Source organism: Neolamprologus multifasciatus, chromosome 1 (genome assembly GCF_963576455.1).
Source record: "Neolamprologus multifasciatus chromosome 1, fNeoMul1.2, whole genome shotgun sequence".
NCBI classification, from domain to species: domain Eukaryota; kingdom Metazoa; phylum Chordata; class Actinopteri; order Cichliformes; family Cichlidae; genus Neolamprologus; species Neolamprologus multifasciatus.
In genome coordinates, this window is record NC_140439.1 from 5,592,632 (window position 1) to 5,620,526 (window position 27,895).

Sequence of the window (27,895 nt, forward strand, 5' to 3'; positions counted from 1 at the left end):
TATATATATATCACTGACTTTCAGCTTGTTGTGTTTGTGGATATATGACTGACTTTAATTATCCATAAAATCATCAGATTCTCTGTAAGATTAAGGTCGACTATATGTATATTTAGAAGTAGAGGCTTTAAAACCAAGTTAATGCTGAAAGTACAAACATCACTAATGTCACACAACTTTGCCGACATGTGGCCAACAGCAATGTTTTAATGTTCTTCATTATTAAACATTCGCACATGAATAAGTGACGTCATATTCAGTACTTACTTTTGACAGTTCACTCTTGGCCGCTCCCTTCTGCCGTATTTTGCGGCAAAATTATCCACACCCACCGCCGCGCTATGAATTGTGGGATATATGGGACCACGAAGCGTGCACCGGACCACGCTTGATATTTGGGGAAATCGACGGCGCATTTGGAGTATGCATTCGAAGTACACTTCGAATTGGGACAGCCGTCGTCGCGTGGCGGTGACGTAACCGCACTTAAAATGCGTACTTCAAGCGTGCAGACCCTGAAATGGGACACAGCGAGTGTGTCATGACGCTTTTTCTTCTTCACTGCACACTGATGCAAACACACAATCACCACCTCCAGACAGCTTTTTTATTCATTTTTTATTCAGCTCTTCAGAAATGATTGTCAGATTTTTGGAAGCAGTCATTCTTGCATCATCATCTTTACCCTCTATTCAAGTTTACCAATTCATCTTTTTCCTGTTTTTGGTCATATCCTGTTCCACTGGAGTTTCAGATAATAAGTCAAAATGTTTACAAGTCCTGAGCGCCAAAAAAATCAGAATGACCTGAACATTTACATTTAACCATTTTTAAGTTCTCTGTAAGGTGACATAGAGAGATAATATATTCATCTCAGATCAACGTCTATGGACGTGGGGAGTGGAAGCTCTAGTTGGATCATTCTGAATGCAGCTGTGTTCCTGAGGTGGCTGAGTAAGTCGCATGACAACAAGACAACAACACAACCACATTTAAAATGGATGATTTCATCATAGAGGGGATACAAACATCAGTAACACTGATCCTGGTACAGCAGTAACATGGTGATATGATACAGGACAATCTCTCTGCTGGATGGTTATTTCATTATATATCAGTAACAAGGTCAGAAATCTGCATTCATTCTTTACTAAAGCCCAAAGCGCCCTTTTAAAGAGAAGAGGAGAGAGAGGGGGAAGGTCCATGTTGCAGTTTTCCATTGTTGTCATCAAAGCCAAATACTTGTGTAAGTAGACATCTGTTTTAGAGCAGCAAAGCTGGAAGGATTGTTCCCTGGCACGTCCCGAAGCCCACCCTGTAGCCATCTCCTTCACAGTAACCTAAACAGAGGAAGCCATCGGACACGTATATGATCAGCGTCATGATGCTGTGTGAGCTCGAAAGCTGAATTTCTGTCAGGCAATATAAAAGTAAAACTTTCTCTACTTTAGTGAGCCATCTGTTTGTAGTCATGCATTTGTTTAGGGCTGTGCGATATGACCAAAATTTCATATCCCGATATAAGACATTTATTGTCCTGACAACGATATGTATCAGAAAATTTTAGATTTTCTGCTAATTCTGTGAATCTCAGGCGACTCGACTTGCATGAAATGTTTCCAGCTGGGCGTCGAGTGTTTTGACCCATGCATGAAACGATACATTATTAGATATAAGTTGTAAAGGCCACTTATATCTAAAAAAAAGCGAGAACTTTAAGACATTAATACAGCCACTACAGTGACCATCACAACGCTGATAAAATATTGCTGTAAATAGTTTATTTGCAACACCACGAAACAAACGATAGCGTGAAATGAAACGATAGATGTTTTCATATCATCATCCGAGCTGATATCGTTATCTCGAACAGCCCTACACTTGTTTATGTGTTATTGTTATTATTTAACCCTTTAAGACCTACCATAGAACCAAGTCCACCAGAGCTTATATTATATGTTTACATGCTGTGGAGCCATTTTTGGGAGCATTTCAAGTTGATATACATCAATACAACCATTATAGCCTAAATTTTAATGATATGTCTGCATTAAGTGCATAGTAATTACATAAATTGCAAAAAAGTGCAGTAAACTACAAAAAAATTGAAAATCGTTTTTGTTTTTTTAACATATATTTCTAGTTAGAGAAATTTAAGAGGCTTATCCCTCAAAACTGTAAATACAAAAAAGTTGCACAAAATAGTTTCCCACCACAGGAAATTTATTTTGAGTGTCTTCATAGTTTTATTTTTGAAATACACCAATTTTTATATACTGCAGGAAAAACAAAAATAAATATTCTAATGCAAATTTGCAAAAAAGCAGCATATGCATCAAAATAAACTATTTCCAGCAGTGCAATATGAGTCCTAAGCATCCCAGAAACGACACAGAAAGTCATAAAGTCAAAGATAACTTTTAAAAACACCAGTATAGGCTCATGAGGCCCTGATGGTAAAAAACTACATTTCCGCGAAAATGACGTCACTTCCGGTTTCGGGCAGGTCATGGCGGACATGCGAAAGTTCGCGCTGATGGACGTAGGAAGTGTTACAAACAGCTGATCGGATCGGCAAAGCGTGTTTCTGGAATATTATGTTTTCGTTGCTGCAAGTGCTTTTTATGCAGTTTTTGCAAAGCTATATGTGGAAGGAAACTGTGACCGAGGACAAGCTGATGGCATAAGATGTAAGTACAACTCCTCCGGTTTCATATGCAAAAACAATTATTGCGCTAGCTCACGTGGTTGCAGAGCTACCGGGATTTAAAAATAGTTACGCAAAACAGAGCGTGCCCGCTCCGACCGGTTTTAATTAACTATTTGTTTTTAACAATAATAATAAAATATTGAAATACACTTTGAAACTGAACAGATTCCTTTCATAATGTTCAACAAGTCCAAACTTCAGCTGCAAAATTAAGGTAAGAGTTTATCTGGAAATTCGGATGCCTGAAGCACACGAGAGTCCGACAGTGTACCAGCAGCAAGTTATGTTCTTCAATCCTTATCTTTTGTCTATTGTAGTTAACCTTTGTCTATTGTAGTTCCTACAAAACCTTATCTTTATGTCCATGTTGGCATTATGTAAAGATGCAAAACTGTTATTGCTACTTCTAAAATATTGTCACATAAACCCAAATGATATGAAGTGGAAAGCTTACACAGACCAACCTGATATAGTGACTTCATCTCCATCATTCAAGAAGGTTCTAGTTCCTTCTCCTCCCAGGTCAATGTTCTTAGATCCGTTCCACGACAGCTCAAGCATGGAGCCAAAGCTCTCTGGATCCTGCCATGAAACAAACCAGTTGCAATAATGGAAAAGCAACAACGCTCAGTGTGAAAAGCCCACAAGAGAACTTGCTAATGAGTGATATTATGTAATCTAGCTTACAAACTGAGAACTGACAGACAAAAAGGTACACATCACAGTCATCAAGTCCTAGGCATGTTGTGCATGTGGACACTCACAGGTCCACTGATGGTGCCTGAAGCGAGCAGATCTCCTGGGTTGACATTGCAACCATTGACCGTGTGATGGGTAAGCTGCTGCTTCATGGTCCAGTACATGTACTTGAGTCAGAGAGACAGAAATAAAACATTAGTGAATTCAAGATGGGGACAGTCATGGTATGCAGCGGCACAGCACGCTTTTCTACTGTGCACCTTATTTTGTGTTTTTATGCCTTTTTTCGGGGCGATCGTGGCTCAAGAGTTGGGAGTTCGCCTTGTAACCGGAAGGTTGCTGGTTCGAGCCCCAGCTTGGACAGTCTCGGTCGTTATGTCCTTGAGCAAGACACTTCACCCGTTGCCTACTGGTGGTGGTCAGAGGGCCCGGTGGCGCCAGTGTCCGGCAGCCTCGCCTCTGTCAGTGCACCCCAGGGTGGCTGTGGCTACAATGTAGCTGCCATCACCAGTGTGTGAATGGGTGGATGACTGGATATGTAAAGCGCTTTGGGGTCCTTAGGGACTAGTAAAGCGCGATACAAATACAGGCCATTTTTTTACTGCAGCTTCCTGCAACACACTGTCACTCTCAGTCGTCAGACATCAGCCTGAACCTGGGCTTTACTTCAGATTCGACCGACATTATCCCACCTGAGATTGTGAGACCACCCAGCGCTCTGTGGTACACAATGAAACACAGACAGTGGTGGGGGGTGGAGAACTAATTATCATATCCAGCTGTCAAAATAACAACACAAACCCCTCCATCCATCCTCATCCTCCTCATTAATGACAGATCCCTCACAAACATCCCTGATCCCTCAGTGGAGTTACCTGATCAGACATTACACTGCCAGGACCGCAACAAAGGGAGGGGGGGGGGGGGGGTGCTCTGTGCTTATGTGCTTCAGGACTGGTGCCATAACAATAGGATTCAGTCACTACTCACATGTAAAGTGCAGGCCCTTTAATTTACCTCACAAGCTAACGGTGCATCACACAGCAGAGAGCCCCCCGGAGAGTGGCCATAGTCTTGTTGGGACTTTCAAAAGTCATGTTTATCTGTTCAAATTCCAACAACATGTTAAATGTCCTTGAACTTGCCGATGCTCAAAATATAGCCTGAAGCTGAATGTCTATAAAACAAAAGAACTCATAATAATAATGCATTTTATTAATTAATTAATTATTATTATTAATTATAATGGACTTCAGGAGGTACAGACTTCCACTCCCCTCTCATAACAAATGAACGGGTGGAATCTGTCTCCACCACTAAGTTTCTGAGCACCACATCTCTGCTCATCTCACCTGGACCTGCAGCACAAACCCATTGGTAAAGAAGGCCCAAACTGGCTGCACAGCCTCGGTGTCCTGAGAAAGAATAACCTGGACCGAAAGCTGCTGCTGGCCTTCTACAGCTCCTCAGTGGAGAGCATGTTGCAGATGGTAATTAAACAGCCCAAACACTCATTGGCCTTCCTCTGCCACCCCTGGAGGACATCATCAGATCCTCCTGTCTCAGAAAAACTCGGCCCATCACAGGTGAATCCTTGCACCCCACCCACCACCTGTTTGACCCACCACCCTGGTTGGGACCACAGTCAGTCAGGTTCCACATCTCCAGACTCACAAACAGTTTCTTCCCCAGAGACATTTGGATTTGGGCAACCCTTACAACTCATGCCACACAAATATGGACTCGATACTTCCAAGCACATGGTTCTCCAGTGTGTGCCTTCCTATTGCTTTGTATATATGACTGTTGTTCCTATTTCACCTGTTTGTTATTTATTCCTGCTGTTTTTCTATTTACCTTTTATTCCTATACAGTTAGCATCGAGCACCCATCATTTTCTTGTAGATTTACATTGGCAATAAAAGGCTATTCTATTCTATTCTATTCTATTCTATTCTATTCTAAAAGAGAGCGACTGAAACTTTTCCTCCATTCTCCTAACGAATAAAGGCCAATCCTTCCTTTTGCAGTCTTCTGACCAGCTGAGAGAAATGAAGTGAATTGCTACAGCTGCACTAATAGATAAAAACAACACATTTTACACAACATAAACATTTACGAGAGAACTGGTCTTTCTAAAGAACTCACGGACTTTGAGTGTGACTGTAATAGGATCCAAATCAGTTCATAGAAACCCTTATTCCATGTCTGGAAAGGTTCTCCAGGTTCTCCAAGTTCTCCAGGTTCTACAGGTCATTGTAGCTGAAGAAGCTTGGTAAGAAAAGCGTCTGAACGTCTTTAAGTTTCCTTGAAGACGTTTCACTTTTCATCCGAGAAGCTTCTTCAGCTCTAAGAACAATTGGTGCAGAGTCACAGATTTTAAGCCCTATGGGAGCGTCCCCCCAAGAGAGACATGGACCCCCTCAGATGAGAGGTGAAACGTCTTGAGGGAAACTTGAAGTAGTCCAGACGCTTTTCTTACCAAGCTCCTTAGACTTCCCTTATTCCGTGGCCAATTTTATGTTGTTTCTTTGCTGCAGCAACTCAAGTTGTCAAGTTAAATCAAAGGATTGCTGAGAGCCGAGGCTTTAAATGACTCAATAACTTCAAACCTCTGGCATTAACATCGGCACAAAAACTGTGCTGAGAGCTTCACAGCATGGATTTCCATGACTGTTGCATATATAATGTGTAGATGGCTTACTACTTTTGTTTAAACATGCTGTTTTTCTTTAGTGGTGATCATGTGCAGCCAAAAATATAATAAAATATAATCATTTAAGAATAAAAGCAACCATAAAATGCTGGCAAAACAGGCACAGCTGAGACAGCAACACGTCAAGTCCTCTTTAATCGTATTTTATATAATATGTTTTTTTGTTTAAAACATGCATTAATATTGTTGTTCTGACTCTGCAACCATGAATCTCACCTTAAAGTTTGATCTGCAGATGTTCACAGCTTCAGCCATGCCTTTGCCTTTAACAACAGAACAGATATTCATTTCAAAACATGTTACTCTCCTAACCAAGAGCGTTATTATAGTGAACTAAAACTAAACTAAAAATGTGGGGAAAATGGTTAACTGAAATAAAATCACATCCTTCCATCCATCTTCTTCTATTTAGTAGAAATAAGAACTATCCTTAAAAAAAATTAATAAAAGTAATTAAAGCAGCGTTGTGTACTTTTAAAATAACAAAGTTCAAATGAAAGTATATAATAAATGAGCTTATTTTAGGGTTCAGTCAATTGTGTTTGTTGCCTGACCTGGACTATCAGACTGTCAGTGTGTTTGTTGCAGGTTCAATTCTGAACCTCTGAAAAATTGGCCTCTGACAACTTCCTTTATGTTATAATAGCAGAGTAGACCTGACACTTTTAAAAAGCAAACTAAAATAAAATGTTTTGACTAAAAAGACTAAAAGCTGAACTGAAGGGAAAACAAAATCTCCAAATAATAATAACCATATTATTATTTATTATTAATAATCATAATAATAAAAATCTAAGATCAAAGTTATTGTAGTCTTGTAGTTTCTAATTTTTATTTTAATTTCATTTGGAGATTTGGTTTTCAGGCAACCACCAGTTTACAGTAAATACAGAAATGATGCTTTACAGCGATTCCCAAAGTCAAGAGTCCTGCGACCCACTTAAAAACCAGAAAATCCAACGGGGTCGACCCAATCTTAAACTTTTAAGGCCAGAAAATTCTCATTTTTTGATAAAAATCTGATCAAACTACGAGAAAAATTTGTATTTCTTTGAATATTTTATTCCCAAAGCAAACAGCAGAAGATTGTTGTCTATTAAGTGCTAATGCTACCCAGTCGTTTGTTTAGGCTAATATGTGACTCACCTGCCACTGGGACAGACTTCAGCTATACATAAACACACCCAACGACAGTGAAGTTTACAACTCTGTTATTAACATTCATAAAGTCTCTACTCAACAGCATGTAAAAGGTTGAATGAGACTCAGGATGCTGCCCGCATATTGAAACATCACAAAAACTCTATTACTTTATATTACTTAACACTGGCAGGGACAGGGCTACTCATGAGAGAACTTGACCATGAGTATATGTACAGTTGATATCATGATAGTTTGTGGACGGTACCTTTTAGTGAAACAAACAGATTAATATTGAAAGTGTACGCATCACGGTGCTGCAGGTATGGGAGGGGTTCTGGATCCTGTGGGAAGACACAAAATACAAAAAGAAAAAGAAAAGTGAGCAAAAAGAGATGAGAAAGAACATTTTCATTTCACAGGTTAGATGAAAGAAAAAGGTTGTGAGGTGATGTTAGATGGGAAGGTCTGTAGTCTTTGCTCTAATTCATCACAAAGGTGTTCAATCAGGTTGAGATGAGGACTCTGTGCAGGTCAAGTTCTTCCTTGTCAATCTCACCAGTCATTCCCATCGTTATGGACCTTGATTTGTGCGCTGCTGCACAGTCATGTAGGAAGGGATCAAGTTGGGAACATGAAACTGAATATGAATAACTTGGAACGCTGAAGCATTAACAGTTCCTTTCACTGGAAGTAAGGGGCTGATCCCACACCATAATCCTCCCTCCTTTATTTGGCACAACGGCAGTGAAGCACCACTCTTATGGCAACAACCAGACCCAGACTCCTCTATCAGACTGACAGAAGCACGGTTCATTACTTCAGAGACACATCGCCACTGTTCTAGAGTTCAAGCTGCTGTTCTGCTGATGGGTTGAGGACCTTTACCGCCTCGTCGAGCATTATTTTAATTAATTTGTGTTTTTTGTCTGTCCTGTCCAGCCATCAGAATTATTGTCTGAAGACCAAGAAAAATGCCCAATCGATTTATGTTCCCTAATGGACCATTACGTATTTGCTAAACTGGTCTTGATTGACTTGATTAGATTTTTCTTTATTTTAAGTTATGACTAGAAAGAAGATTAAGAAGAAGGAAAGTGAAGTTGGGGAGAGAGTTAAACGAATGAGAGGGGAAAAATAAAGAAGACGGGTAGAGAGAAAGGACACTGAGAGTATACTCGACCACCTGCTGGAAAAAAACAACCAACAAGAGAACAACACAGCAGGGAAACCACGGCAACAACCAACATGAGCATAATAACAGTAAATAATAAATACTGAATGTTGAGTACCTGTTTCTACACCTGTATGAACACTTGTGTGTACACCTGTGTCAAAAAGCGGGTGTGGGAAGTCATAGCCCCGCCCCCCCAAGAAGCAGGCATGGAGGAGATCTGGAGGCCGCCCAGAGCATGAGGACCACCGCAGGGGCAATCACACCACCCACTCAGGAAAGACCTGAGAAGTGTCCCGGAAAGAGGTCACCCAGCAGCCACTGCACAGAAGCCACAGAGCCCAGAGGCTCCACTGGCAGCCGGCTACGCCACCAGGAGTGAGCCAGTACTCACCCAGCTGTAGGCATAACCACCAATGCACCGGCAGCTGGGGGCACCATGGACATGGTTCCCTTTATGCTGGGGTGGAGAAAGGAAAACCACCCCTGGTCCTGCAACAGCAGGGAAGCCCACAGCCCAGACTCAGACCAGCTTCTCCTCCCAACCCTCCACCCCAGATGGCAAACAGAGAACAGGGTGTGTGAAGAAAGGAAGCCCCTTCCTGGAGTCAGCTCACCCCCTGACCCCCATGTGTGACCCGTTCCCTGATACCCACCAAGGACAGTGGGTGCCTGGGCCCATACAGACTGAAGCCCACAGCAGCAGCACCACCAAGCCCCACAGAGCCTGAGGAAGCCCCATCCAACCCAACAGCAAACTACACCCATGCAGTTAACTCTGCATAAGACAGTAGACGCCCAAGTTCATCTTTTGACTCGATGCTACAGTCTGATTCAAATGTGCTCCTTAATTATTTTGGAGCGATGTACTACATGCCCCTCGTCTTTGTTGTTGTTAATTGAGAACCTTGTGTTAACCTGAATGGCGTTAGGCTCAGCAAAGGGTAGCAGCGCCTCCATGGGGACGACCCAAGGTGAAATAGTCGTCCCAAAATTCTTCCCCAGGAAAGGTCCCAGTGGAACATACTCCCAGGCCTGGATGTCTCTAGCTGAGAATAAACACAAGTGAGAGAAGAGAGAAAATTAGGAAGGTTTGCAGATTATTCAATCCACTCTTGTGGCAAAGCTTTAATTTAATAAGTTGTTTCCTGGACACAAATTTCCAAAGTGCATAATTATCAGTTAATACAAGAGTGAAAATATGGTTTTCCATTCATAAAACGTTGTGCTCTTCGTTGCCACACTGACAAGTGTATACTGAGACTTCTTTATAGTCTACACGTTGCACATAATATACGTCCAGATTAAATATCTTTGTTTCCAAATCATGCAGAGTGTAATGATTCGTGTATTTATGTCAGTGAACACAAACAAATACATGGCCTTTTCATGTTTAGCCATGAGAATTGGTAGTGAGGGACAATTCATCCATTCTATTTATTAATGAATCAATTTTTCAAGGGACATTTCTAAAATACAGGCACATGTTTAGTCTAAGTAATGTTTTATATTTACTAAAACAAACTGTTGAAAAGTTACATTTAATCTTGATCTTGAAAGGTTATATACAGTTCATACCTGGTACCATAATCATTGTTGTTTCATATTCTTTTATTTTATTCAATTCACTGATCCTCAGATTCCACTTCCTTTAGATTTGATCTCACAACATTTTAATGTTTAAAATTACATCTATAACAAATCAGTGATTAGAAAAATATATTTTTCATTAAATTAAGAAACATTTTCTACAATTTAAAGCTGCAGTGGAGACTGTCTAATTAAATCGTCTAGATGATGGTTTGGTTCAAAGTTGCATTGGCGACTGTGGTACCAGCATGGCCAGCACAGGTTTAGTTTTAATGAAGATGGTTCCTCTCATGAAATCTAGCTGCAGTTCATAAGTAGACAGTGGATATTGTTTAAGTATATATTTTCACAAACAATGGCTCAAATGGAGCTATGGTAGTGTAACAGGACTGTTACTGACGAAGAGTAACTGACTGTAGCTCAGGAGGTGGAGCAGCTCCGCTAACTGAAAGCTTGGTGGTTTGGTGCCTGGCTGCTCCAGTCTGCATAGCAAATATCCTGTGGCAAGATACTAACCTCAATTTGCTCTCTGATGCATCTATCAGATTAAAAATGTGTGTGAATGAAAGTCCTTTCTTTTTCTTTTTGGCTTACTTATTCTTTAATGTTCAAAAAATGTATGGGTCCATTTTGAAATGTTTGTTTCGTGCTGGTTTAACTTGAACAGTACTTTGACTGCAGGCATTCTTGGTTCCTGGCAGGAGTACCTATCATACATTTGCATTCATGTTTGCACATAAACTACACTGGACTCTGATGTGTCCCTCCATACCTGCCACCCACTGGTCGTTTAATGTTACTATAGATGTGTGACGTGTTTGATTGTAATGATTGTTATTTAACCCTGTCATGCATGAATTATGACAACCTCAATCAGGACTTTTTTCATCTTTTCATGCCTAAAGATGAATAAAAATACTTAAGAAAAAAATCCTGATTGAGGTTGTCATAATTCATGCATGACAGGGTTAAACCATCTTCTGTTACTTCAAGTCCTGTAGTGCTCTCTACACTTGAGATTTGGTCTCAGTTCAGATCTCATTTTAATCCTCTACCAGAATGTTGTTGTTGAGAAATTATCTATTTCCTCCCTCCAGTGCCACTAATTTGATGTGGCACGAAAGAGGCCTAAAAACCATGAGAGGCCTTTACAAAGATGATGTCCTTCATAGCTTTCCAGAGCTGTCAACTCACTTGTTTCTCTACTTTCAACACTGTGTCTCATTGCTGTTTCCAGATGTTCCAGTTTGCCCTGCTGACCCAGGTTGACCTTCTGGTTCTTAATCAGAAATCACCTCTATCTAATATGTATCATATGGTGACCAAATGTGACTCATCAGGTAAAATCAGCACCATCTGGGAGCGTGAATTAGGTGCTGAAGTGTTTGAATCATGCTGGGATAAGGGGAAGCTACAGTTTGTACCTAAAATCTTTCCTTCATTTCTAGACCAATGTGACAGATGTCAAAACCGAAGTCATGTTTTTCTTCTGTCCAAGTTTGCACAAATTTTCGAGTGATTTATTTTCTGTACAAACTCACACAAGTATTAGTTTGAAGTACAAACAAAGGTGAATGGATTAAAAAGTGTTAATTTTACTCTTAGTAGTAACCTGTGTACATCTGTGAGACTTCGAACACTAAATTAGAGCCAGTTTTAATTAAACTAAAATGCTACACACGGTAGTGGAAGAAGTATAAAAATCCTGTGGATAAGTCAAAGTAACATTGCAAAATATCCACAATGTGAATTAGTGAATGAATTCTGCAACATTTATGAATGCAGGCCAAACCAAACGAGTGAAAAGGAATGCAAACAAATGAAAACTAAACTGCACAATGTCTATATGCATATTTGCAAACAGTACTTCTAACTGTTGGTGCCCAGACTATCAGTGTTGAGCCACTGATGCCACTGGACACCTTGTTTGTATCATTTCATCCCAGCACCTTTAGACTTGCAGTATTTGACACTCTAGGAATAACTTTGCCAAAAAAGTGTTGTTTGGCAGCACATGCAGAAGCAAACCAGTGAGCGGAGAACACGCTGTATAAAAAGGTCATTATCATTAATATAGCAGCAGACCTCAGCTAGCAGATGTGTTCAGATAATGTACTGCGTTGCTCAAGTTCATGCACCAATGGAATGCTTCAGACCTTCAGAATGCACATTACACCATGTTGTATCGGAAAGTGATAAAATAGGGAAAACAATGTCTAAAAAATGTCTAGAAATCCAAAGAGAGAAAACTCATGGCTGAGACATACAGGAAAAACCAATATGACACAACAAAAAACTAAAGCAAAGACTTTAAATAAGAAGGGGAAACAAACACAGCTGAAACTAACGAGACAAAGGAAGCAAAACTAAATACAAAGCACAGGCGACAAAGGTAATTAACAAAGACAAGCAATACAAAAGGGACCCATGGTTATCTGTAACTAAAACTAAGAACTGAAAGGCACAAATAATTAAACCAATAAGAAACCAATACAAAGCATTGGAGGATAAACTTACAAAAGCACAAGGAAAAGAATAAATAATGACCCATCAAGGACAGAACAGAAAATGAAGCCTACCCAGAGGTTCAGTAAGGAAGATCTTTCCTGGTTCTTTGGCTGCTAGTCCATTATTTACTTCACTACCCGTTTCCCTCGCTGTCTAACTCAATACTGTCATCATTACTCTATCCAGTCATCTTCTCTGAGTCAATCAGCCTCCACTCTGCATGGTTTAAATCTGTGCTCTCCATCATTCAGCCTCTCATTCCACGCATGAAGGTCGGTGGTTCCTTGGCTCCCTCTAGTCTCATGCCAAATATCCTTGGGCGAGATATTAATTTGCTCTCAGATGCATCCATCGGAGTAGGAATATATGTGAACGTAGTTAGTAAGCACTTAAAATCACAGAAGAAAGTGCTTGTGTGAATGGTGCATGTTGTGCGCCAGGGGAATCATTCAATTTATCTTTAGCATTCGTGCAACCCACCACCTCCCAATCTCCAACTCGCAGGCACCTCAGTCAGAGCTCCAGCTACGCCTCGGTCCTCATCTTCACCAAAACCAGCATCTAGAGTCCAGGGGAGGGGGGGGGGGTTCTGCCTAAATCACTGGAGTCTAATTGCCAAATGCATTCATTTCTCTATGTCAACCAATCATATTCAGTTCTGTCAAATCATCTCTCCTTAACAAAGCAACATATTGTGTCATGCAGAGGAATCTCAACAAGGAAGCTGCACACAGACACTGAGCTTGCTGTTTGATCCCAAGCTTGTAGGGGAGAAGCTTTAACATTTGCTGATGCTACACTGTGCTTCGAGTGTCAATAACAGCATAACAGAACTCACTTATGGTCCTGCGTTCTTTCTATAAAACAATAACTGTCAGTGACTTTGTAATGCAGTATAATCACAACATTTAAGATATCAGTTAAAAGTAACGTAACCGTAATGAAACAAGAACATGTAAACAGCAGCACATGTCCCAAGGCATGATGGGAGAGAACTGCTCCCCCAACACGCCACAACATGCATGGCAATAGTTTTAATGTGTCTTCTTTCAGAATCTTTTTCTGTTCTTGCACACAGATACATTTCATTGCCTGAGCTTTCTCCACTTAAAAATATACTTTATAAACAAGAAGAAAGTATTGCATTTAGCTTATTGTGCAGTTCTATGGGAGAAGTTTAAGATGGCAAATATTCATAGAAAGTCTGTGGTGAAGTCTGCAGCCTGATCTCCTGAGGGCATCAGTTCAGCTTCAAGCTGCATATTCAGCAGAAATGTCACAGGCTGAAAAATCTCTTACCACTGTTAGGAGGAACAGCTGGGGACTAAAGTGAAGAGTCCAGTATACACTAGTAAGACAGGATGTGCTTGAAATATCAGACGTCCAGAGAATATGTTCCCTAACTTACAAGACAACTCCCTACTTACTGGATATTTTAAGAGTAAATTAAAGTTAAATTCAAAGGGTTTTTTTTCTACGGCTTGTATCTCTCTGACACTCAGACACGAGAAGGCCTGGCTTACAATCTCCGCTCTGATTCATCATAAAGGTGTTCTATCAAGTTGAGAGGAGGACTCTGTGCAGGCTAGTCAAGTGTTTCCTCAGCAATGCCACTCAATCTCAGCATCCACGGACCTGTGATTTCACATGGCCCACCTGTCAGGGGTTTTGAGTTTATTCTGTATTTTTGAGTTTCTTGTGTAAGGTTTGTGTTATTCTTATTTAGGGTCTAGTTGAGTTGACCCATTACTATCATCTGTCTCCTTGGTTTTTGTATCTTGTTTCTTGTCTAGTCCGTCATGTGTTTTAGGTCTGTGTGTTCCATATTGTCAAGCTTGTGTTGTCATGTCTATGTCTCTCCATGTTTCCTGTTTTATTTTGAAAGTCTTGTGTTTCTATGTTCAACGAACATCTTGGGATAACAAAGCAGCAATATCTGCTCCTGTACTTTAGACACATGGGATTCATGTAGCCTCTCTCAAAGTACCAATAAAAGACAAGAGCTACAATAGCAGTTGTGTTGAAAAGGCACAACCTGTACTCCCTGAATAGCCTCCCAGGGCAGAAGTAACTCACCCAGTGTTGTGCAGAGGATTACAGAGTGCATACATATTAGACTAAACAGCAGACTTGGTTTGTTGCGACTGTAAAGATGTGGAGGGTGGAAGTTCATGACTTATTTTTTCACTTTACTTTAACCGGAAATAAAAAGGAACTTTCAGTTACACTTTTAGCAGCTATGAAAATATGAAAACAGCTTGCAGCATTCATAGCATGTAAAATTACATTCTATGAATATAAAAGGACAATTAGCTTTTACAACCAGATACAATGTGTCATTTGAACATAATTGAGTCTCATAGGTGTTCTTATTGAATAGCGTCACGACCATATGTGAAATGTGAGATTCTGTGTAAACCTTAGGTGTGTAGATCATTTCAGAATGAAGACAGTTTGACTATGGCATTGCAGTTGGTGGCAGAGATGGGCAATGTAATCCGATTACTTTTTTCAAGTAACAAGTAAAGTAAGGGATTACTATTGCAAAAACGGTAATTAGATTACCGTTACTTTCCCGTAGGAACGCTGCGTTACTGCGTTACTAAAACTGTGATTTTTTTGCGAGAACGTCTCATGACAGTGACGTAAGCGAGTGCGACGTTCGTGACAACAGCTGTGTGCAGATCAACAATGGATCATATATCGAGTGCAGAGAGAGTATGAGCGTGCAGCGTTTAAAGCGTGGAAGTACTGACCTTACTTTGAGTTTGATTCCATAAAAAGTGACAAAAACATTAGTGTCCATTGTGCGTGGGAAGAAAACTTCTTTTTACAGCGAAGAAACCCTAAACTTCCAAACAAGCAGCGAGTAGCTACGACGTAATGGGAAACTCACAGAGAAACTCGCGGATTCTTCCACTGACCGCTGCTGCACACCTGCACCAGGGTAAACCTCCGCCTACCCCACTCCTGCTTTACAGGTGAAAATAGAGCAACAGGACCGCTAGTCTTTGACTTTATTTATTTTCTGCTGTGTTTTACTTGCATCTATTTGAAAGACTGAGTGTAAACACAAAAAATATTTTATTTTATGTGCTGGAATGTGCAGAAAATAGATTTAAATGTTAAACAAATTTCTTCCAGTCAGAGAATGTTGCATATAATTAAATTTTTGCTTGAGGCATAAAGTTAAAAGATTAAAACTAATAAAACAAGTTTTAAAAAGAGACTTTTCCATTTGATTACATTTTGTATGATGGATTATGCAGAAAAAGTAGAATTGGGCTGAAAGATCTATCACTTTATCACCTATTCAGGTTGTAAATCCTGTTTTTAAAAAGTAACTAAGTAACTAAGTAATTAATTACTTTTGAAAATAAGTAATCAGTAAAGTAATGGGATTACTTTTTTGGGGAAGTAATCAGTAATTAGTTACTGATTACTTTTTTCAAGTAACTTGACCAACACTGGTTGGTGGTATATCAATGTGTTCTCTAGTAACGTTTTGGGAGTCTCCCCTTCTTCTCTTGCAGATGATCTACTATAAACATTCCCATTTCTGTTGCATAGTAAAACCATCTTCAAGCATTTACAACATGAAAATGTTGGTGTGGTGTATTGTTTAGAGACTCTTACCACTCCAGTCATTCATGAGCACCATTCCAAAGATGTGTTCATGGGCTTTCTGGATAGGAATGGGTTCCCCTAGCGGATTACCTCCTCCAACAAAGAATGCCTGACCACAAACAGAAGCAGTTGTGAATATGAAAACAACTAAATACTGAAGTACAATACTGAATATTCTGACCAGAGAAACTCTGATCTTTCTCTCAGTTAACTCACATGTTGAAATTAAATTAATACAATTACAAATAAAATACACCTGGGCTGTTAGATTAAATAAACACATTAATCACCATCTCCAGTTCAATGTCCAGCTTCTTAGACGGGCCAAACACTGGGGGTTTTGCTAAAAAGAAGAACAAAGGCAACAGTTATCGTCAGCTACGAGGTGAGACTGTGCCAAAGCTGCTCAAAGTCACGAGCACATCACGCAGTCATATTTGTGGACAAGTAAATGGTTTATATACAGCATATGATTGAATCTAGACGCTAAAGATGCATTAATTGATATTCTGATTACTAATAAAACACAAATTAGTCAAGCAACATACAAACAAAAATAAAATAAAGTTATTGAAACTAGATCAGGGGAAGCCTTGAGGATTTTTAGCACTTATATGATGATGTAATTTGGATCCTTTACCTTTGATTTGGTCCATCGGGGTAACATAGATCGATTGAATTTAGTTCACTTACTGGTCTCTAACTTTGCGTCTTGCTGAACAAGTGATTTATCAAAACTGTTTTACTATTTGCTGCTGCTGTAAATTCCTTAGCATTAGATATCACTGCTGATTCATTAAATTAGCATTGATTTAATTTACTTATCCTGTTTGATGAGTAAAGGTTTACATGAAATCTTAAGATGTAAATGGTTTGATTTCACAAGACTTGAGACTACTTTATTACTTATTACTTTTTATTCAGTTTCTTTGTTATTCTGTTTCTTTATTATTCTGTTTCTTTGTTATTCCGTTTCTTTGTTATTCCGTTTCTTTGTTATTCTGTTTCTTTATTATTCTGTTTCTTTGTTATTCTGTTTCTTTGTTATTCTGTTTCTTTGTTATTCTGTTTCTTTATTATTCTGTTTCTTTGTTATTCTGTTTCTTTATTATTCCGTTTCTTTGTTATTCTGTTTCTTTATTATTCCGTTTCTTTGTTATTCCGTTTCTTTTTTATTCCGTTTCTTTTTTATTCCGTTTCTTTTTTATTCCGTTTCTTTGTTATTCTGTTTCTTTTGCTGAGGGAACATGTGCACATAATTTCGTTCCACTTCATGTAAACATGTGATGTGAATGACAATAAAGAATCCTTGAATTATAAGGATCTTACTCTGATCAGGCCTCATCTGGCCTGAAGGGCGGCGGATGGGAGTCCCAGAAACAACCACTGATGATGCCCGACCATGGTATCCCACAGGAAGCCTCAACCTGCATAATACAGAACCCAAGTTACTACAACAAGCTGCTGTGCCACTTTAAGCCTGCAATGTGTAAAATGGATAGGAAATTGATTTCTGGCAAATAAGCTGCATCATTTCCAGTTATCTTCGAAATGTACAGTTAGTGACAAGAAGAAGAAGATAAGGGTAAAGGCATAACCTACAGAAATGAGACAAAGGTACTTATAGATGAAATATTAACCATAGTAAATAATGGCTCATTTAATTATGTAAAAAAGCTCAATGTACGCGAGCGTGTGGGTAATCCTTCAAAAAATATTCCAAAAACAAGCATTTTTAGGCATGTAAATAATGTTGAATACTAAGAATTTTCAAATCACACTAATCGCTAAAAAGTGCCAAATGGCAAAATGTCTGACTTTGAGATGATAAAACTCACGGTAACATTTCTGTTTCAGCAGCATCGATCGTTGGTCATGTTCATATTTTGATTGCTGGTTTTCTGGACTTAAATGTCTTCCGAATCATATTTCCAAAGTGCAATAAAATCCAAAAATAATTTTGCTTTAGTAACTTTGACACAATAACATCTGCTGTAATATTTACACAGATTACTGTGGTTTACAGAAATACTCATTTTGGGCATGTCATTTTCAAGCAGTAACCTCAGAAAGAGTGTATGGGCGTTTAGTTTGGCAGGTGTTTTGGTAGCAACCAGGGACCCTATACAACATGTTGTGGTTTACCATTTGCCCTTTGGAGCTTTACATTGCTTCATTTTATAAATGAACTGTTAAAATGAAGTGTTAGGTAACTTTATGCAACCTTCACTGCCTGAGATGAAATTATCCAGTACAGTGTGTCAGATTCAGAGGGGCACACACTTATACTTGGCATTAGTCCCATGAGAGCTCACGTTGTGACTGAGGGTTCAGTGGGGATTCCTGCAAGTCCACACCAAAGCTCTGAAGTACAAATTAATTAGGCAAACCTTGTAGTGGCTCTCAGTATACCACAGTTTGTGGACAGTTTGAAATGATCTCTTTTAATATTACTACACATTAAGGCCTCCCAGTCAGCATTTTCTTCATTGTATCAAGTGTTTACTGTTGGTTGGATTCACAGTGTACCAGTTTGGCATCAGAGCATTCTCCTTTCCCCGGAACATGATCCCAACGTTAGTGGCGTGATCTCTGGAGGAGTAGAAGTCCGTGTAGTCTCCTATGAAAAACAGACAGTTCATGAATGGCATGGATGCTTTCTTTAACAAATATTTGCAGGAGCGGTCTGCATGCCTAGGCACTTGATTTAGTGTACCATTTCAAGATTAAGTATAAAAAAGCTTATTTTTGTTTGTACTCTCTGCCTCCTGCATTCTGGGTCCACTATATGGTTCTCCACCAGCTGCAGTAGGCTCATTATTTTCAACACAGTAAAAATGAATTTTGCAAGTGTCTTGAGCCACTCCTATAGAACCAGCAATGTGCTTGTAAAAGAAAAAACAGCATTATCTGATGTGTGTGTGGCGGGGCGTGATTTACGATGCTGCTGCAGGTGCGCTTGATCCACCTGCGTGGCATCATTACGCCTCGCCTGCTTAAAAGTTTGGAGACGTGGTTAACAATGTGGTTGTTGGTGTGTTGGGCTGGTAGCGGGCTAGCTGCAGCTGTGTGTGGATGTATAGCAACCGTGTGAGTGTTAATAAAGTATGCTGAAAAGCATGTTTATGCCATCGGGTCGGCCATGGTCATTTACAGTGTGAAATTAATCAAAAAAGCCTTTGTACACAGGTGTGTTTATATATGACATCAGAACAATGCAGAAGGTGCTTGCGGGCACCGTTCTTCCCATTTTCTTTGGAAATAATGATATTTCTACATGACCTTGAAATTTTGAGTGGAAGTTTATATAAACTCGTCAAGCACAACATTAAACTCAGACAGGTCAAGTACAATGACATTAAATCACATTAACTCAAGTTTGATAAGCAGTTAAGAAAATGTATTCATGAATAAATGGTGTATACAAGTGTGTATAAGTGTACTCTGAAGTTCTTTGGGCAGTCAGTAAGATTTAAAGACTAGGAAAGTGCTGCAGCCAAGAGATTACAAATGACTCTCTTACTGCGTCCAGACTCAGCAGCTATGACGCTGCCAGAGACCCACGTATGCAGTTTAACAACCGTGTTTTGCCTTTGCTATCAGAACATCATGATAGTGTGATTACCTGACAGACAAGGACAATGAATCCACATTTTTGCACATTTTTGGCCTGTGGTCCTAAACTTTTGATCAGCTGTGAAACAGCCTGTTTCTATTTAAGTGTTGTTTTCAATAAATTGCTCGAAAAATATTTTGTCTCACTCCCAATTCTGCTTGTTGCATGTTGAAGCTCTACTTTTACAATGCCATCTCTTCAATAATCATGCAAAATATGTTTGTTTTTTGCCATTTTTCAAGTGGTCTTTTAATTGTGACTGAATACAAAAGCAAGTCCATTTTCAAACAACAAAACCTCTGATAAGAGAAGTTTAGGTGAGGCTTACCAATGTTTGCAGGAAGGTGCATGATGACTGCACTTTGATGGATAAATGCTCTGCACAGACAAAGGAAAGAGGTGGATATTAGCAAAATAAGCTTTCTCAAAAGAGGATACACACTTATGGACATAAAATCTCCTCAAGACTAAATAATGCAAAGATAAGTTTTGCTTTGTTTTTCCAGAACATTTCAAGGGCATTTCCACAACTTTATATGTGGCTCAAAGGGGATTAAACAATACAAAACTGCATTTACAAATACAGAGACACTTGTAGAGTGCAAACAAATCCAGAAAAAAAACCCTTAATATTCTGGCAGCTTTGGCACCAGAAAAATATCTGAAAATAACAAAATTTACCATCACGTAAAACTATTGAAATTTTCTGTAATTTAAATACAATAAATGTGTGTGACCTTGTGGGATACTAAATTCGACTGCAGTTGTTTTAGCTTTAAATTTACTAGAATCACAGACTTTGTATATTAAAAATAGATGTAGTAGTAGTATTAAAAACAATGACATTACCTGTTAATATGGTAAAAGACTGTTCTAATACAACTAATCAGGCCTCTAACAGCAGAAAAGTTATTAGTTGGGCTTTATTATGTAATTTTATGTGAACATTTTTGTACTTTTTATCCATAATTAATGCAATAATATTCTGTACCGCCCATTAAACAAAAGTCACAATATTTTTATTAAACTGGTACAGTGGTTTAAAAATACTTTATTTTTATATGAACTGTATAATAGGTTTTTAGTGTATTCTAGCATAAAGTTCATGGATTTACCCTTTAAAAATTATCCTTGTTATTGTAATTATAATATATTGTTAACTACAGATATTATAATGCACATACTTATCAATATGAATATCAAAAGAGATCATTTTATCACTTTATATCATTTTTTCAAAAATTTGAGAATAATGAGATTTTGTTTTAAGTGCCATCTCTTCAATAATTAGGACACACTTACTTGCTTTGCCTCAGCATTTAATTCTGTTAACAAACAGACCACAACAGAAAACTTCTAACAATCTGTCGTAAAACAACAAAAGTTCTTTGTTCAAATGGCTGTTAATCCACAAAAAACAGCAAGTAATTAAACCAAGGGTACATCTATCATTAGAAAATAACCACTACAAACTTCACTGGTGGTGGAGAGTTATATTATAGACACCACATCTCCAACTTCCTCACCTAAACTGTTAAAACTGGAGTGCTTAAAGTTTGGGCGAATATTGTAAATACCATTAGCCACATTATTGTATCTCTATGCATCACAGACAGACAGACAGACAGACAGACAGATAGATAGTAGTTTACTTGATCATACTAACTTTAGCTACTTACCTACCTTTAGCTACTCTGACAGGGGTATTAATAGTTAGTAATAGTTAATAGTATGTGGTATAAGTTAATATCTACAAGAGACCGTCCTAAATATAATGTATGAAATAAAAAAAGTTTTAGCTAGCTTGCAGTCCTGAGCAGTAGCTAGAATGTGGGGTTTGCTGCTGTTGAAATCCATTGGTTTATGTAAGCATGGTTCTATGAGGCACGCCAAAAAGGAGGAAAATCGTGGCTGAAGTTAACTGTTGGTGCCTCAATTCTTTTCCTTCATCCTGGGCTATAGTAGAAAATGCAGAGTCCCAATAAGCAGCAGTCTGCCACCTGCTGGCAGCTGGCTCTTTGCACCAGTGTCTAGTGTTGAAGTGGCAATTTAAAGGGATGCACTATTGCCCTAATTAACATAATTTCATCTTAATGTTAATAAACCAAAATTATCTGTGTCCTTTTTTTTCACTGCCGCAGCAGGACGGTGGTGCTGCACACCTCACAACCCTGAATTGGACAACTGGGAAAACACAGATGGTATCTTATTTTTGTTTACTGGAAATTTTAACCATGTGTTCCCCTTGTTTCCCACCTGAAATACTTTTACCATATTATGTATTGTCATCCAGATGCTGTGAAAGAGCAAATCTAATATATTCATATGTATAATTCTTTTAAACCTAACTATTAGCATTTAGCATGTGTTTCCAGTTTATTCCAGACTTCCTGATTCTTTCTGATTCGTGTTTTATTCAGTTATCATTGCCATGGTATTAAATTGCTGCTTATTACACCAAAACTGCCAGTTGTTTCCTGGTCATCACTATTCTTTAAGCCTGTTTTAAAAGCTTATTAACATGGGTATTAATATGTTATTAAATAGAAGCAGTTTTGGATTTTGTAGTTGTTTCTGACTTGTTACATAGAAACTACCACAGTTGTTTCCAGGTAATAATCACACACTTTTTAAGCTTGTTTTAATATGTTATTAAACCGGCAGTTTTGCAGTTTCTTTCATTTTGTTACTTTGCTGTAACCACTTTATCACCGAGCTGTATTTTCACATTGTTACCCCCAGTTTTTGGGCACTTATTATCCAGTTACATAAATTTATGTGTAATATTACTCAACTGTAACCACTGTTGCTACCATTATATTACTTGGATATTAAGTGGTTATTACTTTGGTAATTAAGTGGTAATAACTTAGAAATCACCACATTATTACGTTCCTGTTTCTGCCTTGTTACCCGACTATTACTACTTCATTACAGAGCTGTAATAGAAAGTGCTAACAAACATATGTATTTTCTAAGAGAAAAACAACACAGTAGCCTGAGGATGAAGATGCAGTGTACACTATGCTTGTACACTCCTGTAAACTGTAAACAGACTGACCTGCTCCGAAGGCTCGTATCATCTCTCAGTGTGCTCTCATTGGCTGACAGCAGCATTTGCACCGTCCTTCTGGCTTCCCTCCAGGCCTCATAACCCAGAGCCATGAATGCATTCAGTGTAGGCTTATAGGGACACAGATAAACGTTAGTATTTGATCCACCAAGTAGCCTTTCCCACTAAGTTTTCGTGCATTTCTTCAATGGAAAAAGAAACAAATAAAACTTTGGCTGATGCACATTAGAGGGTGAGACCACAACCCAAGTGTAGGATGTGACTAAATGTACACAGGAAGCACTTGATCACTTCCAGCTTTGTCTATTGTACTGTGAACAGTAATGACAACCCTTTTGTTCTAATGAAAGCTGCTTAATTAATGAATATACTTTAAAATATTTCTACTGTCCTGTAATTTAGGATATCTAAAATATCTGATCCACAGAGTTCAGACTGTGATTCTTCCTGACTGATCTGTATACAAAGGAAAATAGAAATATTTACATGAGAAAATATTTGCTCCCCTTTCTGTTTGTCATATTTGTCCCACTTAAATGTTTCAGATCAAATACATTTTAATATTTTAATATTATAGAAAAACAACCTTAGTAAATACAAAATAGGTTTTAAATGGTGATTTAACTTATTTAAGAACTGCCACCATCATCATTTGAAAGGTTATTATGTTTTAAGAATGCACATTTGTCTTTCTAAATGATGTTTAGGACGAGACCTGCAGTCTGTCATGTTACTAACAATGCCAAATGTGTAAAATCTGAAGCTGCGGTATTCCTGGAATCTTTATTTTCTTGCCTTTTTTAAGGCATAAGATTGTCAGTTAAAGATCTGATCTTTAACTGACACAAAAATTAACTTGCTGGACTGTATTATATTCTACTGTATGATGAAGAGACATGTAGTATGGCAGTAATACAGTGGCTTGCAAAAGTATTCAGCCCCTTGAACTTTTCCACATTTTGTCACATTACAGTCACAAACATGAATCAATGTTATTGGACTTCCAGGTGAAAGACCAACACAACAGCTCCAGCTCAGTCAGATTAGATGGGCAGCGTTTGTGAACAGCAGTTTTCAGATCTTTCCACAGATTCTCGATTGGATTTAGATCTGGACTTTGACTGGGCCGTTCTAACACATGGATATGTTTGGTTTTAAACCATTGTTGCCCTGGCTTTATGTTCAGGGTCGTTGTCCTGCTGGAAGCTGAACCTCCGCCCCAGTCTCAAGTCTTCTGCAGACTCCAAGAGGTTTTCTTCCAAGGTTGTCCTGTATTTGGCTCCATCCATCTTCCCATCAACTCTGACCAGCTTCCTGTCCTTGCTGAAGAGAAGCCCCCCCAGAGCATGATGCTGCCACCACCATATCTGACAGTGGGGATGGTGTGTTCAGAGTCATGTGCAGTGTTGGTTTTCCACACATAGCATTTTGCATGTTGGTCTCATCTGACCAGAGCAGCTTCTTCCACATGTTTGCTGTGTCCCCCACATGTTTGCTGTGTCCCCCACATGTTTGCTGTGTCCCCCACATGGCTTGTGGCAAACTGCAAACGGGACTTCTTATGGTTTTCTGTTAACAATGGCTTTCTTCTTGCCACTCTTCCATAAAGGCCAACTTTGTGCAGTGCACGACTAATAGTTGTCCTGTGGACAGATTCCCCCACCTGAGCTGTAGATCTCTGCAGCTCGTCCAGAGTCACCATGGGCCTCTTGGCTGCATTTCTGATCAGCGCTCTCCTTGTTCAGCCTGTGAGTTTAGGTGGACGGCCTTGTCTTGTAGGTTTACAGTTGTACTCCTTCCATTTCTGAATGATTGCTTGAACAGTGCTCCGTGGGATGTTCAAGGCTTGGGAAATCTTTTTGTAGCCTCAGCCTGCTTTAAATTTCTCAATAACTTTATCCCTGACCTGTCTGCTGTGTTCTTTGGACCTCATGGTGTTGTTGCTCCCAATATTCTCTTAGACAACCTCTGAGGCCGTCACACAGCAGCTGTATTTGTACTGACATTAGATTACACACAGCTGCTCTCTATTTAGTCATTAGCACTCATCAGGCAACGTCTATGTGCAACTGACTGCACTCAGACCAAAGGGGCTGAATAATTACGCACACCCCACTTTGCAGTTATTTATTTGTAAAAAATGTTTGAATCATGTCTGATTTTTGTTCCACTTCTCACGTGTTCACCACTTTGTATTCGTCTTTCACCTGGAAGTCCAATAACATTGATTCATGTTTGTGGCTGTAATGTGACAAAATGTGGAAAAGTTCAAGGGGGACGAATACTTTTGCAAGCTGCTGTATTTCATTTACTGAAATTTTGTTTAGTTAATGTCAGATTAAACAGGTAACCTGTGTTATTGGTTAATGTTTAGACTCACCTGGTCAAAGACATCTTGATGTTTGGACAGCACAGGTCCAATAAACAGAGACTTCACTGCACTGAGGTCTAGGATCTGGTCCCCAATCGCAACACCAATGCGATGTCTGGGCTTGGGAAGCACATACATCCACAGAAATACACGTGACTAAATATTATCTACTATGCGTTCACATACATCATAGTTCCATCAGGGCAAAAGGCTTCCTTTAATGCAAGTAATAGTTCCCTACTAATACCACTGTTCTCTCTTCACATTAGTTTAATTCTCATTGTGTCCTGTAGATGGAAGCATTGTCATCCAACCCCACTTGTAAAGGAACAAGTGGACCCATACTGAATGTATGTATGTGTGTATGTACGTATGGGGGGAAGGGTTGAGGTTTTTCAATTTTAATCAACTCTCTTTGTCTGTGTGACTAAACTAGTGTTTGTGAGCAGAACGTTCCCATAGAGGTTTTTACTTAGAGAAAAAGAGGCTCTGCTGTCATCTCTATCTGTTACTAAGGTTACGCAATATTCCTCCATTATAATAGTAGTGAAAAGCAAACTACACTTACATTGTCAGATGTAGAGAATATTCCATAAGGAAGGTTGTGGAAGGAGAAGTCAGAAGTTGGATCTACTGCTATGAAGGACATCTTCTCTTTGGCAGCTGGATTCGACTGAAGCTGACTGACTAACCAAAAGACTGAGCAGTAAGCTCTTCCAGATGTTTAACTTTAGAAAGGCCCCACCTCCTACTGGACAGCCAATCACATGTTGCCTAGAGTATCCACCTCTAGCTAAGGTCCCTGGAAGTTAATGCGAAACAGCCACATAATGACTCAGCAAAACTGTAGCCTCATGTGTTGGTGGAGAGAGGGGAAGTTTCTGCATTTAGTAGAAAATGTTAAAGATCTCTCAGGTGTTAATGTTAAAAATGACCTGATTAACTTTGAATGAAAAAGCCACAAGTAAGTAACACTTATATGATCGTGACAGATGCCATCGTTATTGTTTTAGTATTATTGATAGAAAATGTGTCGTCAGTCTTATAGAGTTTAAATAAAGTGTTACAAAATGTTTTTAGTTCAATAAAGTTCACACATAATTTGCTTTGATGTCTATGCTTTCCATCAGGAAGATAAATGAATGAGTTTGAATGAGTGGCACTTCACAGAGGCAATTACTTTGTGTTTAAAACATTTAGTCCCAAAAGTTGATGTGTGTAGTTCTGTGATAGTGGGTCAAAAATATACTGAAATACACAATGATAGTCTAATACAGTGAAAATATAACAGATAACACCAAATCCATTCTTACCTCATTAAAACTGAAGTTTTGTGTAATCATACGTGCATTTAGATTTTACTTCTCCATGAACAGACTTTCACTCGTCTGTTGTATTTATTGCTGGATTGTCTATCAGGAGTTTCAGCCCAAAGGAAAGCAAAAAGTTTGGGAATTTAATCACAAAATTATTTTGCCAGTGGTGGTCAAAACGTCTGCGCTTAAATCTTTCAATCCCCCTTTCCTCTCACAAACACACTCTCACACGTTTCCCTTTAAAGGGTTTGACAAATTGACACACTCAAACAGAGAGCCTTTTCTTAATGATGAACTGAAAACAAAGTGAAGTTTATCTCTCTTGTCACTGTTTACACCGTTTCCCTGTCAGATGGATCCCTTTGTCAAGTCTGTGTCTCTGTGTTTTGCTTCCTTTTTACTTTGACAGTCTGTGTCTTCTGTCAAATGTCTTCTGCTTTATTTCCTTTGTCTCGTCAAATTAGCCTCAGCTGTGCTTACCACCTGTTTTCCATTCCTCTGTTACTCCCTGGTGTATTTAAGCCCTGCGTCTTCAGCCGTTTGTTGCTTGTTTGTCTGTGTTTTATCCATGTTATATGTCTCCTCTTAGGTTTTTGGCTGTATTACTTTCTGTAATTTAGTTTTGGGACGTTCTGCTTCTGTTTGTATCTCATCCACTGTAAATAAAGCTCCCTCAGATAAAGTCAGTGCCTTCACTTGGTCCTTTTTCACCGCTCTGACATTCATGCTCATGATGAGTGTATTTAAACTTTTGATCACAACTATAAGTTGTTGTCTCTGCAAACACACAGTTCCATTAGTCTTAACTTTCAGTCTAACAGGCAGAAATACCTTCCTGATTTCTCTCATTGTGAAATAACGATCAGAACAGCATCTCTGCACACAAACAGCATGTGTTGTTTGCAGAGATGCTGATGTGAAGATAATATTTCATATGAATCTCATAACAACAAAAATAATAACACTACTTTACTGCATTAAAGGGAATACAAACAAAACAATAACTTGACTAGTGAGCTGCTGCATTCATACTGACCACTGCTGATTTCTAGCATCCTGTTTCCCCGTCATGTTTTTCCAACAATCACTACGATAGCAACCTCGTCTCCTGTGCATTACGTTCAGTTTCTCTTCCCTTTGTCGCATTAGATTTAGTTCAATTGTGTTTCCCCAGGTGTCTCTACTTTGTAGTCATTTTCTGTTGTGTATTTAAATCCTCAGTTTTTTTCTGTTCTTCTTCATGTCCTCCTCTTTGTTTTTCTGTTTTTGTTTTGACCTGCGTTGATTATTTTTTACTCAGTTCAAGTTAAATAAAACGGTTTTTAGCTGACCCCCCTTAATTTGAGTCCTGCATT

The 27,895-nt window shown here is 38.9% G+C and overlaps 1 protein-coding gene across 1 annotated transcript; it reads right to left on the reverse strand.

Annotated features, from left to right (window-relative positions):
* Nucleotides 1-25,949, reverse strand: fah (fumarylacetoacetate hydrolase (fumarylacetoacetase)). Its single transcript, XM_085165430.1, has 14 exons — nt 25,793-25,949; nt 25,234-25,344; nt 22,842-22,963; nt 20,109-20,158; nt 18,694-18,784; nt 17,494-17,591; nt 16,455-16,507; nt 16,174-16,273; nt 9,358-9,488; nt 7,534-7,609; nt 6,342-6,388; nt 3,475-3,576; nt 3,175-3,292; nt 1-1,340 (listed from the first exon to the last, which is right to left on the reverse strand). The coding sequence occupies exons 1-14, from the start codon at nt 25,871-25,873 to the stop codon at nt 1,264-1,266; spliced, it is 1,257 nt and encodes a 418-aa protein (XP_085021556.1). The 5' UTR covers nt 25,874-25,949; the 3' UTR covers nt 1-1,263.
* Nucleotides 25,950-27,895: the final 1,946 nt, after the last annotated feature.